Below are 14,904 nucleotides of genomic sequence, written 5' to 3'. Positions count from 1 at the left end.
CTCAGTGTCAAGAATGAACTCAAATTCAGCACATCATAAATTTGTAAACGCTGCGTGGCACGTTAACCCGCCCCAGGAAATGTTTTTCCATGTCTCTCATCATCATCATCATCATGTGGACGACCGAGAGTCCGAAGCAGTCTAAACCTACAGACCTGACTGATTAGTGTCAGATAACTACTGCAGTGTCTAGATTGAGGTCAGCAAAATATAAAGTGTTTAGTTTTTGTTTGCGTAATAATACAACAACAAAAAATATGACAAAGAACCAGCAGGAGACTGCTTCCAACGCACAGACACTGAAGTCTATCAGAACGTTTTACTTCTCCAGTTTGACCATAATACTGTTGGTGAAACGAGAAGACTTATTGCAGAGAGAAAGTGCCGCCACTGAGCAAACTAATCTGCTTGCATGTATGCCTTGTGTTGTGCAGGACGTGATTGGACAAGCACTGACCGTCCAACAAGCATCCATGAGAGACTGAGGTTCAGCTGACGGTTCACAAAAACATTTCACCTCAAAATTATTTTATTTTAATTATATATATATATATATATATATATATATATATATATATATACATATATATATATATATATATATATATATATATATATATACATCTACACACACAAAACTAAATGTGTTTTTACTAATTTTTTTAGGAATTCTTTTTTTAATGCTGTTATTATTATTATTACCTTTTGATTTGATTTTATTCTTACCTTCTTTTTTATTTAATTATTTTTTATTTTCTATTTTAGTTATTATTTGACGCTTATCTCATTCGTTCTCATCACATTTCAACGAATAAACCGCATGGTCCTTTAAAAAAACACTGTTGAAGCTTGTCTCAGTGACGAATATGTTTTTTTTTTAATCATTAAAATGTCATTTATAATGCAGGTGATATTGAGACAACAACCCATACGCAGCCGCATGGCATGCACAAGTGGTCCGAAAATAGCCTCAACACAAACAGCACTTGGTGGAAACACTGGCTGGTCGGACGGCTCTTTGGGACCTGAAGCACGTCTGCAGCACGCTGTCACCACAAGCTGTGTTTGAAGGCAGAGAGTCCTCAGCTCTCTGAATGGTTGTTGTTTCTCTGAAGCCCACATATGGGAGGTAAACTCTGCAAATAGGAATCCTCATATCTCACTGTGTTTCAAAAAACAAAAAAACAATGAAAACTCATTTGATCAAATGGCTGCTGCTTGTTTTTTAAAGTTCACAAAGTCCGTGTGGAGTTTTAAGTATCTCCATCGGGTATGTAATGGAATAACTTTGGGAGACGGAACAGCAAAGAAAGTATTGAGGGAGAACAAACAAGCCCTGTGGTAAAGCCTGCTACAATTCTCCATTTTTATTACCCTTCAAAGTATTTAGAGTATTGCACTTCAGCATAAAGTCAGCGAGACAAAACGCACTGTTTTCCGACTCAGACTTGTCGTGTGTGGCGTTTTCCCATTGGATTTTCTTATGACAACTGGATTATCAATAAAACTGAATTATATCTCCCACAATGTGTTGATGTGTTTGAACTTTACTTTACTTGAATTGCATGAAAAGGCCGCATCATGCTGCTCACCTCGAGCAGCTCTGAGACGATTGGCAGGCCCTCTGGGTTGCAGATGTCGATGGAATCGTCCCTGTAGGTCTTCTTCTTGTAGCGGATGTTTCCCAGGTGGAGGATTGCTGACAGCAGGGAGAAAATCCTGACAAAGGAGAACAAAGATACTTATTGTGAATACATTTACATTACTTTTGGGCAACTAAGCTACCGTCTTACTGGGCTTGTTTTATGCAGTACTGCCATTGAATGGTCTCTTTATTCACAGCCAACCGACGCAAAAACAAATCAGATTAAATATTCATCTTTAAATACTTAACAATTAGTCTGTTTCTGCTGGACCTGATGATGTCTACTCCTGACAGTGGTTCTACCCGACATGGCTGAGGTCCTGTGATCATTCACGTGTACATATTATTGCGACCAAGCCGCTCATCTTACCGTTTGCGCGTGGTGGGTAAGAAGCCGACCATCTCCATAGCCAGCTGCAGACGCTCAAAGTCATGTTTCAGATCCTCTCCTTCCACTGTGAAGCAGTCCTGCTGGTGTCAGGTGGAAACACACAAACACAGGAAAAGAGAGGAAGACAGAGAGAGACATCAGCACCACGAAGGATTTTTAATGAATATACACGTAAACTTAACTAAAAACTGCTTATGTCATTTATATAACTATTCCATTGCAGATGGCGAAGACTTGGCTCACCAATGGATGTGTCGATATAAACTAAATGAGTATAAGTAATGAGTATTTCATGTGCTTCACTTTGTCTGAAATAAAGAGGAACTCTGCTAACATTAGAGGAAGTTATTGCACCTGAACATGAAATGAATCAAGTCCCAGGTCAAACAACAACAAAGCCAGAGTCAAGTCCAAGTCCTGAACTTAGCAAGTCATCATGTGCCCTTCACCAAAAAGAAAAATAAATAATAAGTGTTTTTTAAAGCATCTGTGTGTACGACTTTCAAATACACTTTACAAAAAGATCATTATTGAGGTGTGTCTTAGTATTCTGGTGATATTTGACTGGCTGCTTTCAGATTGGCTCAAAGACTTTTCTTCATGTGAATACTTTATTGATAACATAATTGGGGAAAGTGATTCATTTCATTCTAAAAAGGCTTTTTTTTTCAAAAACCAACATGGCTTAGTTCAAAATCACCTCCTCATCTCTTCTCTGATTTTGACATCAGATGTCAAAAGGCCAAAGTCAAAGTCAAGTTGTTGGTCTTTTGAATTTTGTCAAATTGAGTCTAAAGAGAGATTAAGATTCATGATGAGAGTCTAAACCACATGAATCGAGTCCTCCGGCAGCCACATCTTTAATGGATAAGACCACCGCGGAGAAACTAAACTGATTACCGCAGATTAAATGTGGTCACGGTCGTCTGCCTCTGGCTCAGCAGACGACAGTGATAAACCAATCAAACGGTACATTCGCTTTACAGTGATGAATGAAAGCGGGACACGTCGCGATGTCAGAAAAGAACGAAATTATTCTGCAGTTGAGGAAACGCGAGCCAACCTCTTCACAGAAATGTACTCATGAGTGCATTTCTATGTAAGTGGGAGACACTGACGTCATACAGTGACAGTAAAGGATGGAGAGAGTGAGGACGTGTATGTTTACAGTGTGTGTGTGTGTGTGTGTGTGTGTCCTCAGGGCCTCCGGTCGGTCAGCATGTCTCTGCTCCGGCAGCGAGCCTCTCTCAGGCTATAATTAGTGCATACCACAGCGACCGGCCAGCGAGAGAAGACACAGGAACCCATAATCCCCACTCTGGGTCGCCTCCTCTCCGCTTTAACATTCAGCGCTCCTCCGCCTCTCCATTGTTTTCACTTTGGCTCAGAACTCGTCGGTAACTGCGGAGCCAACGATCTGAGATTTTCTCCGGCGAGCGTCTCCAATTGCAAACAAAAGGGGCTTTGAGGCGTCTCGAGCAACGGCGAGACCCGGCAAAAGAGCGTTTTCAAATTGCCGGGTATGTTCGACCTCAGCGCCGAGCAGCACAATGTGATATGTTGGAGGAAGTTGAGAAAATAAAGAGATCAAATGTTGGCAGGGAATGCTTTGGTCGAAAACCAAAAACCTTGGCTGTTGGTACTTCTTAAGTGCAGTGAAGGGATGATTAGCAAACAACGTTATTTTAAACAAAGGACCTTCTCTCACTCACAACTTGAAATCGTAATGTTATGCCAGTTGCAACACTCCCGGTGCAGACTTACACCACTTAATTGAGTCAAGTCAGGAGCCCAGCTGACGCAGCACTTTTCAACAGCTCGCTCATGGATCCAGTTAAAAGTTGATGTGCATCCAGTCGAGGCTTTCCTGCTACTTACCGTGACTTAAATCGTGATTTATGTTGTCGAGGCACCCGGTCGACGTTAAGCCAAAAACAACGTGCCAGCCCGTCACCAGACATTCCACACGGCCAAAAGCCATAGACACCCAAACAGGCACAGAATGCAAAGCCCCCACAGCCACAGAGGCCCAGCAACAAACACCCAACTGCACTCATCAAACGCAAACATCCGGAAAATGTTTGGTCTTTGGGATCTTTAGTCAAATATTCACTTTGGTTCATTTTCTATTTTTGTCTCCAGACATCTGGAATGTGTGTACACTTGTCACTGTTTAAAGCACCGGGTGTCTCTATTTACTGCAGCGTGCCCCCCCCACCGCGCACGTTGACCAACGGTGGAGGTCAAGGGTTAAATAGGCCCAAAGGGCCGGTCAGATGCTCAGAGAGCTGTCAAGAGCTGCTGAGCTTTCTCTCTCTCTGTGTGTGTGTGTGTGTGTGTGTGTGTGTGAGACGGTTTGTCAAGACGGTGACATCATCTCCTTGGACGGTGGGGTCGCAGACTGATGAGGTCATTGACTGACCCTGGAGGGAGACATTGTGTCAGCAAACAGTGAGGCGGGATGTTGTGTAAGGAAAGAAATATGACAGAGAGGAGCCAAAGGAAAAGAGAGAGAAGAAAACAAAGAGCCCTTGAAGTTAAGAACAGTTCATCATTTTGGGATGAACGCTCTTTTTGCTTCCTTTGCGAGAGCGAGACGAGAAGATCGATGTAAATCTCATGTCTTTTGTTCAGGCGAGGCACATTTATTTGTACAGCGCAGCGGCTTTCACATGATAAGGATTACAAAAGGATTACAGTGCAAGTTAAGTATATGTAAGAATGAGGGCGTGGTTAGCCTAGCTTAGCATAAAGACTGTGGAAGCAGCTAGCCTAGCTCACACCTAGAGCACAACAACTCTCATTCTGACATATCTACACAACGTATGTTGTTTTGTTTAACCATTACATGAACAGAGATATGTAAAAACATAAATGTCAGATTTTATTCTGAGTTATATCATTTCCGCTCATTGCTACTGTGCAGCATATTTGGCCACAATGTGGGTTACAAGTTAGCATGAAACTCCAACCAAAACCAGAAATGGTCTCCTTACATTTTTGTTGATGTATTGGTCGACAAACTAAATACAGTGTGTGACTAAGGCAGCTTCACTTGTAATAGGTGTAGATAGGCTAGCTGTCTTTATGCTAAGCTAGGCATAACACATCCTGACTATCTCCTTATCGGAACGCATTGACATCAATCTTCTCATCTCACTCGTGGAAAGAAAGCAAACAAGTAATATAGCAGTAATAATATATAATATTATATTAATATATATATATATATATATATATATATATATATATATATATATATATATATATATATATATATATATAAATAAATAAAAGAATAATCACTGAAAGTCTGTCTTCCTCCCCTCGAGGCTTTCTGTGAAACATTTCTAGTGTTGTAGCTGATTCACAGAAGTTACGATGGTTTTAAACGGCAACGCGGAAAAACATTAATCAAAAGTTATTATAAATAGTTTAAACTTCTCAAATCACTCAGGCAGCAAAATCCACTTCACATGCTCAGTATGTTTCAAACAATGTTTACTTTGCCTATAAATATGCTACTTCCATTGCTGGAGACTTTCTCTGCAGGAGTGATTTGAAAAAGGAGAGACAGGAAATACTTCTACACATTTTTTGCTTTGACGCTGGAATCCATCTCAACTACTGGGAATCCAAAAGGACGACAGCATATCGGAGTCCCTTTTTAAGCACAGAGGAGGGGAGTATTTGATATTCGAAAGAAAGATTTAACTGGTTAAATGTGGAGCAGAACCTACAAATAAGTTCTGAAAAAGGCAAGTGAGTGTCCTCATAAAACCCCTTCCTGGATAAAGGTACAATTAATTTGAAAGAAGTGGGAGACAAAGAGCCAAAGTCAAGAGGGATCAGACGAGTCGTATTCATGCTAATCGACTCTCATGTCAAGTGTTTGCTCGCCGGCAAAGTAACACAATCTCCTATTAGGAGATACTGAATCCCTTAACCACACAGAAACAAATCCCACTGACCAAACATTACTCACGTCAGGTGGCGACTGGCAAGACAGTGGCAGACTCAGAGACCGGCAAACACACACACACACACACACACACACACACACACACGCACACACTTAGAGGGAAGTTTCAGGATGTGAAGCCAATTGATCACAATTGAAACCTTCTCATAGAAAAAAAAACAGCGTAAGGAAAGAAATAATGTTTGCTCGACATTTCCATTATCTTCTCTTGATATTTAAAGTTATTGTTCGGCTGTAATGAACTTCTGGAGTACATGTTTTTGTGGTAACTGGGGTAATCAAAAACTCTGTTTTTGATACTCTCTGTGGTCAGACTTTTTCAAGCAATAATCAAAGCTTTAATCACGCCTTTATATCGTCATTTTCCATTATTGGTGGTGGGGTCCGCCATCCCTGTGCAGGATTGTAATTGCATATTGATGCGTGAGTGTAATCCAGTAATTATATCTCAATGATCAAAGCGTTACTCTCACACAGCCTTACAATGGCTGCATTTAGTAACTGCTTCTTACTGCTGCTCGCTCACAATCAAAGCACAAGTACAAGCACATCAAAATGTGTGTACATCCTGTAAATACTTCTCTATGAAGTACTTTTTTATTGTGGTGGAGTCCTGCAGGAAATGATTCATGTAAGCCAGGCCAGATTCTTCTCATTGATGTCAGCCTCACTGTTTACTACCTCAACCTTTCCTACTGTCGCTGCTTTACATTAAATATGATCTTGAGTTTGTCATCAACCTGATGCTGATGTAAACATCCAGCAGATACAGAGCATAATAGCATGGTATTATTCTCAAATATCTGTACTGGATAAAAACATTTAATAGTGATCATCTAAAAAAAAAGTTGAATGCTTATAATAAGAAAAGGTTTAATTGATTTATTTGCAACTATCCATGTTTGTATGACCACTCATTAGGCCTGTGAACACCTAAAGAAACCAATTTATATATATAAGGCTCTTTATATTTCATGTTCCCTTTCTGCACTTGAATTTAACAGCATGCTGTTGAACGTTGCCATTATAATTTCACTTTTTAAAACGTGGGAGGAAATAAATTTAAATGTAGAAGAGAAGGTAACATCCTGAACCTTCCCTTTAAAGATGTCGGTTTCCAGGTTTGACGTCATCAACCAATCGCCAGACAGCAAAGCGTCCAAAGCCAAAAATTAGATTCAAGGGATTCCTTAATGTTTGACTGTTACTTGGTCAATCAGCGTTCATCTATGAAGTCATGTTTAATTTCAGGGAGATGTCTCGTTGTTGACACAAAACTTACAGTAAATTACATAATTTTTTCAGTCAAATCACACTTTAACTGAGATACTTTAAACGTACACAAATATCTTGAGACAAAAGAACTAAAGTCATTACATTGAAGGTATCCCTTTAAACATTTTTCATTATTGAGCTGGACCAGCTGAGGTCAGTTCAGGTCGCCTCCATCTTTAGTCCATTTCAGAGAAAAGCAGGCGGGCGAGAGAGAGAACAAGAGCCGAGACTGGCACCAAAAACACCGGAGAGCCACGACACACCCAGTGAGCACAGACGTACACAAACAACTCGTCATCCACATGATACTGACCAGATCGCTCTCATAGTAATTGTCCCAGTGGCGTTTGTGCGATTTCTTTGTCATCTGGAATCAAGGCAGAGTGGGTTAAGAAGGCAGGAATTACACACCATGAATACGCACACGACTTGAGAAAGATGAGACATGCTGTTAAATATGTGAGGAAAGAAATGGCCAATCCTCACACACATACACACATCTCCAGAGCGGCAGTCACTTATTCCATGATGGTGGAGGTTATCTTTTGACTTTTTTTACACTACGTACACAAAGTATTGAGCCTTTTTGCTGAAGTAAAAGTAGCAATAAACTGTAAGAAATACTCCATTACAAGTACTGCAAATTATCCACGAAATCTTACTGTACTTAAAGTACAGAAGTATTACCTAACGATTATTAAATTGTATATTTATTACATTGTGTAAGTACATTTTAGGGTTTTAGCTGGTCACGCTGGAGATAATTTACACTTGTATAATGTACTCGGTTGTTTGATTTGTAACAATGTGTCATATTAACTGTCAAATAAATATAGTAGAGTAAAAGGTACAACATTTCCCTCTAAAGTAAAACTAAATTAAAATGTAAGCATTCAAGTACATGTACCACAAAATGTATGTACATCCTGTAAAAAACTTCTTCATGAAGTACTTTATATTGTGGCGGAGTCCGCCATTGCTGCGCTGGATTGTCTGCTTTAGTAAGCGAGGGATTCACAGGAAATGATAACGACCTCACCCTTTCGTACTGTCGCTGCTTCACATTAAATGTGATCTTAACATCCTGATGCTTGTTTACACATCCGGAAGATACAGATAATGCAAGTCCAATATTCACTCTTTGCTCTGTTTTTGGTCTCTACCGACTCCAACAACAGGGAAATGACTTTTTAGAAGCTAAATGCTCCACTATTATCACCAGCGAGACACTAACTTTGTCTGCTAGGGAGTAGGTGGCGCGTATTTAGAGATTTTACCCTGAAAACAGCTGCCAGTCGCAGCCAAATATGACGTAAAGACACATTATGAGCGCTGCAGATTCACGAGGTAATTCTCTTTCGGATCGTCACAATGAGCGACCCTTTGTCACGTTGTCATGTAACATTTCATTACTTCAGGATTACAGTAGCCGACTCGAGAAAACATACTTAGTTACACGAACACACAGAGAACAAACTCTGAGAGATAAATATGGAAATATGGATAATCAATTTGTTCCTCTGTGACACCACGTGTGTCAGGAGAGTGTGTGTGTGTGTGTGTGTGTCCTTGAAAGACAGAAGGCTTGCTGTGTGTCGTGCACACGCTCGCACACACACACACGCGCGACTGCCGGCGTCCTCTGCACGAGATCAAGTCAGCGCCAGATTAACTCCTGAGTATTGCAGTTGCCATGGAAACAGGGCTGCATAGTAACAGGCAGTCGGCAACAGAAGATGAGGATGAGATGGGGGGGGGGGGGGGGGGGGGGGTTGTTGTCGTGGGGATTAAGGGAGGAAAAAAAAGACTGTTACTTTTTCGGGGAAAAGAGATGAACAAAGGGGGGGGGGTGGGTTTACCTCCTTAGTGTGCTGCCACAGGAAGAGGGAATATGAAGCCTCACATATCTGCTGCCAACACACAGATGTATGCAGAAGATGGACACATATGGGGGATTTTTGGCATGTACACAAGCATGTAAACAACCCCCCCCCCCTCGCCACACACACACACACACATCTGAGACACAGTCACAGATGCAGGGTGGAGGTTTCTTTAGCTGCTGCAATCAACACTTCAAAGCGTTGAGCAGTGATCCAGTTGTGCTAAATGAGGGAATAAGATCCAACAGAGAGAAAAGGAGGGGGGGGGGGGGAGGCCGACATCTTCAAACATCATCTTCAGGGTGTCCATCAAGCTCTCAAGCTTAATTTTTGTTCATTTGTTAAGGGAGAAAATACTCATTTCCATCACATGGGCCTCATGCAAGAACAACTTGCACAAACAGATTTGTGAGTGTGCACGTACGGGCAATTTAAGAGAATTTGTGGCATTCACCAATTTTCCTCAGATTTACATTTTTCTCTTAGCTGCTCACTAAATCTACGAGTGGTATTCTGCCTTTCTTCACAATGAAAAAATACATTTCATGCTTTAATCGGAATACATTTGGAATTTAAAGATAAGATTGAAATTTCTGGACCCTATTTCCCCGTGTTTCTGTGTCTGAGAGACGAACTGGGACAACGCATTGTAAAATGGGTCCAGTATTAAGGGAGTACGCTTTAACCGCCTGCCGTAAAACGAGCCCCGAGGACATTTGTGCACCTCAGTGTCACGTTACATTTACTAAAATGCTTGTTTTTGCAACCGGAATGCTCAGATTGTTGCTATAAATGTCTGAAAACATTACGAAAAGCCATCAAATCAAACTCTTAGAATCACAATAATACAAATCCTTTTTCCTTCTTTGGTTGTGGCAGAAACAGGATTTTAATCACCTGATGGGCAACATAACAGGATTTGCGTGAATATATATCAACGTGGAGTTATTTTTTTTGTACTGAATTCTGTGTTGTCTGCTTTTGTGTGTGTGCCGACCTGGTTGAGGTAGTGGTATTCCTCAGGTTTCAGCAGGTGGAAGGACTTCCTCTCCTCTTCGCTGGCTCCGGTCAACAGGTAGTAGAAAACATGGTAGTTCCTACAGACACACACACACACACAAGTTAGAGGGGATGATTCTTTAACACAACAACACGTTTCCCGTATTGATTTCTCGAATCATTTTAAATTCCCTCTGAGGTGAACTGAGGACAGCAGCTTTCACATCTCATCGCTCTGCCTTAAACGACGCCTCGGGGAGGAGACTCCATTCAGAGGTTTTTTGGAGTAGAGTACAGTGGAAAAACTCTCCATCTGCACCCTGCAGTATGTCACAACTCAAACCTGCAGCATGTAATAAATAGGTCACACCTCTCCACCCGACGGGCTCGCGTTTCAAGTCAAACAAAGCGTCAGTGTGTGTGTGTGTGTGTGTGTGTGTGTGTGTGGGCTGGAGGTTAGGACTGGTGCCTCTGTGACAAAGGCTGTGGCCTCGGCCAACCCACCCAGATGTAATTTTATTACAGCTGGAAACGAGCTTCCCTGCTCTGCACAGGGACACTGAATGCCTGATGGAAAGTTAAAAAGCCCAGAAAGGATATTAAAGAACCCCGATCTGTGACTGGTGGTCGGGTAGAAGGATGTTTCAAATGAAACTGAGACGTAGTGAGAGTTAATGAGCGTCTAAACAATACCTCTGTGAGTAGTTTTACTATTTCCATAACTGTCACTGCTCCTGCTGTCAAAACAGCCACTTTGAGCTGCGAAATGTGACCTGAAGTTAACTTCACGGTAATGTTTCTATCAATGATTCTCTCTAACAAATAGAACTTCATCTACGTAATCCTCCTGAGAATGTTCCCGCCATCTACTACAGACATTCACATAAATATTAAAATCAACCTTAATGAACATTTACTAGCGATACATATTTAATGCGCTTCCACAATAGTGGCCTAGCTGTCTGGCTTGCTACAGTCACAGCACTAAACACTGACGCGTGAAGATCAGGTTTCTTGATGATTACATTTCCCTGAGCACAGTCATTACAAAACCAGCACCCTTGACCCCAAAAACAGTGTTTTGCTGACCTGCCCAGAGGCTCATTGACAGGCAGTAGCCATCAACAGAGCCATGCTAGCTCTTTCCCTCTGCTCCTAGTCTTTGTGCTAAGCTACGCTAACCTGGTGGTGGTCACATTTATCGTACAGATCTGTGAGAGTGCTTCTTGGCGGAATAAACTAATTTCACAAATTATTTCTTTGATATGTTTTGGTTTTAATTTGTATTTTTTTTTTCTTCTTCCAAGTGAGCCGTCTAGATGTTCGGTGACTCACAATCTGAAACGGTTTTATGTATTAAGTATGTTTTGCATAATACAAAGCATTTGGTGATTGGTGCATGACAATAAACACAGTGCTACAGTATAAGACATGAATAAAAATATGATGATTTAAACAAACAATATAAGATTACGTTAAGATAAGTTTATTATTAAGCGTTAAAGTGAATCGTGGATGTAATTGTCTTGGGGATGTAAGAGTTAATGGTAGAGCACGACTATATCTACGACTGTCAGCACTAATGAACCTCAGTGAGAGAAGCTATAAAAACAACATATTAGCAAACTTAAACCTAAAACCTCAAACCTAAAACCATGCTACTACAGGTTTTCTCAATTGCTGAAACACTAAAGCCCATTGGCTGAACAAAGTCCTCAGTTGCCTGAACTCATTTAGCTGATTGTGCAGTCTGTTGTCAATACCTTAAACTGTGTCACATGGTAAAACACAATTTGCAGATCTCACTTAGACTTTTCAGCAAAACTCTAAACACGTTCTCAGTCTCAAAACACATTCTGCACTCGAATGCACATGTCATCCATACTGGTGAACACAAGTGGCAACAATCAAATACAAATAGAGAACACATGTCATTGATGAAACACAATCACTCAAAATAGATTTCACTTGTATCAAATGATGTGACCCAACCAATATAAGCCAGTTTAGAGAGCAAACAGGTGGTTGAAGGTGATGTCGACGAAGTGCTCTGGCCTGACTCAGCCCAAAGACAAGAAGAAGCACATTGATGACATGTTGACTCCTTTGATTTTTGTCCCTTTCACTGTAGTATTGTATACTGTAGTAGGCCTACAGTGCATTGTAGGCTGTATAATGTACAATAAACAGATTGTATGGCCTTGAACATGGTGCTTTCTATTTGTTACAGTAACAGTACTGACTGCTCAATAGATTTTGACTGGTTGCAGGTTCATATCAACAAAGAACAAGAATTACAGTATCACAGAGACAAAGGACACGTTTGTGAGATGCAGGGTACAGTACTGTACAAATAGGGGTCCAAGGAGGAGGAAGAACAAAAGAAATTGCAAAAAGCAAAGCACAGGAGTCATTTCTGATCAATTTTGAGCGACTGTAACAGAACATGTTTTCGTTCATATGAAATTTGTTTTCAGATTAAAAATCGACTTCTCCCTGAGAACTATATGTTTTGAACAATGTGTTTTCTATTTATTGGTGTATTGTTTCCTGATGCTTGATAGTGTATATTATTTTGATCACTTTGTTTGTGATTTGAGAGCAGTGTTTGATTTTGAGCACAGGTAAAACTGTTTTGAGGCGAAAGTTTCATTTTGCAAGAGGATTCAGAGGTTTTGTAAATCGTGCTTGAAGATGAGGTTTTGTGTTTACAGTTTTGAGAGAACGGGTGACCGTTTCAAGAAATGTGTCTTAGCAATCGAGAAAAACTGTAATACTTTCAGACAGAGCCACGGTTGCTGAGTAAAGTCACAGCGGAGTCGTAAAGCACGACGGCGTCGCCGGAGAGCTCAGCTACTCTTATTTCCTCACTCTGAGGTCGTACAGAGGCAACCTGTCACGATACTGCAGTTGAGATTTAAGTTAGTTTGCGGTTCACCATCAGCCCGCCTGCTCCCCCCACCTCCCTGCTTCAGGTCTGAGCGTCTTGGGGGGTCCCGTCTTCAGTTCCTACCCTATTAATATGGCCGCCAGGGCCTGTCATCAGGATGAAATGGAAACCCAGAGGCCGATCAGGGTGAGAGGGATTAGATGACCGGTGGAGGGTTTTACATTGTTTTTTCTCCTTCACTCAAAAGCTGGTACGCTGGTGGGACCTGTGATGTGTTGTTGTTTTTAAACCGTTGCCTGGAAGAGATAGTAGGTACAGGTGGACATTCCTGTGCATATGTTCATGTTTGTATGTGTGTGTGTGTGTGACAACCACAGACGGTGAAACCGATTTCTATGAAATATCTCAGAATCTATTTTCTCAAAAGTAGTTCTGATGCGTAATTTGTGTTATTAAACAATCATGTCCTGTGTGTGTAAATGACCACACTCTGAGGGAACCTGAGAGTTTGCTTTCTGAATTAATACTGCAAAGGGCAGAGGCCTTTGACAGATGGACACCCGATATATATATTCTCAGCTTGCAGAGGAAATGACGGCTATTTTAGTGTTGGGTTTCTTAGACAAAGACAAATCAGTGCAGAGATATGGATTTGACATATTATCTCTCAAACAAGTAGGATTATGGCTCTATTCTTTCTCCTTTCTGATTCATGTGCCCGGGTTCCTTGAGGTTCATTCTTCTAATCTTTTAGAGATTTTAAAGGAGCAGATTGATTGAAAAAGATGTTTGGCTTTCTGCTGCAACAAGATGTTGTAAACAGGATCTTAAAATCATCACAATTGAAAAAGCGGGTAGAAATTTAAATCAGTACGCAGCTGAATAACCACCAGGGTCAAAGTGCCTCACTCACCTCTCATTGTGCTCCTGGTACACCAGACGCGATTTCTCCAGCAGGTACTTCTCCACATAGGCTCTAAAGATAAACCATAAAACAGCTGATATGAAGTAAACAACACACATGAAAGAGTTCAGGGGAAAAGAGTTGGCAACACTGAGCTGGGTTTTTCGGTTCGTTGGTTTTTAAAATCTGGCTTGTAGGTTTCTCAAGATTATCAACCCTGTGTTTCACTGATGAACTCCAAATATTAAGTAATTCTTCAGTCACCATTAGTAAGTGATTAAATGTTGCCACTCAACCAATTAGCATTGGTACGACTTCTATGTGTGTGTGTGTGTGTGTGTGCGTGTGCGTGTGTGTGTGTGTCTCACCCTCTGACAGTGCCACTCTCCTGGTAGTTGACCTGGATGAACTTGCCGAAGCGGCTGGAGTTGTTGTTGTGGGCCGTCTTCGCGTTCCCAAAGGCCTGAGGAGAAAATGGAAACATGTCAGCATGCAGACAGGTGACACCGTCACCGACGGGTACAGGTGTGTGTACAGCAGTGACACAGAAAGACGCAGAAGGATTAACTGCTCATCAACAAGTTGGAGCAACAAGACGAGGTTTTCAGGTCTTTACGCAAACTTTATGATGGGAACTGAACTCCGATCCAAAGTGAAAAAATGTGTTCGGAGTCGAGGGAAAAGCTACCAATCACAGAACTGTAACAGAGGTCATGAGGCTCAGGAAGAGGCCCGCAAGAGGCACTCGCTCGCACACGCACGCACGCACACACACACACACACACACACAACCACTAAACTGCCAAATTCCTATAAAGGCAAACACACTGCAGAGCTGAAAACAGACAAACAGACACACACACACACACGCACACACACACACACACGGAGTCAGTCCATCGTTAGAGGCCCCATGGAGGACTCATGCAGGTTCT

General features: G+C 41.4%; 1 protein-coding gene across 12 annotated transcripts in view; it reads right to left on the bottom strand.

Annotated features, from left to right (window-relative positions):
- Positions 1–14,904, bottom strand: part of LOC306781598 (unconventional myosin-IXAb-like) — a 103,134-nt gene that overhangs the window by 46,851 nt on the left and 41,379 nt on the right. For 11 of the 12 annotated variants that reach the window (XM_079274514.1, XM_079274524.1, XM_079274519.1 and 8 more), the window contains exons 3-8: positions 14,338–14,432; positions 13,979–14,041; positions 10,174–10,273; positions 7,607–7,660; positions 2,016–2,113; positions 1,593–1,719 (exon numbers count right to left, since the gene is read on the bottom strand). In XM_079274514.1, coding sequence (XP_079130640.1) covers positions 1,593–1,719; positions 2,016–2,113; positions 7,607–7,660; positions 10,174–10,273; positions 13,979–14,041; positions 14,338–14,432 — 537 coding nt within the window. Of the gene's footprint in view, positions 1–1,592; positions 1,720–2,015; positions 2,117–7,606; positions 7,661–10,173; positions 10,274–13,978; positions 14,042–14,337; positions 14,433–14,904 lie in introns of all 12 variants that reach the window. The other variant, XM_079274523.1, reaches the window with a different exon arrangement.

Source organism: Melanostigma gelatinosum, assembly GCF_949748355.1.
Source record: "Melanostigma gelatinosum genome assembly, chromosome: 1".
NCBI classification, from domain to species: domain Eukaryota; kingdom Metazoa; phylum Chordata; class Actinopteri; order Perciformes; family Zoarcidae; genus Melanostigma; species Melanostigma gelatinosum.
This window is presented reverse-complemented; position numbering and strand designations above follow the sequence as displayed.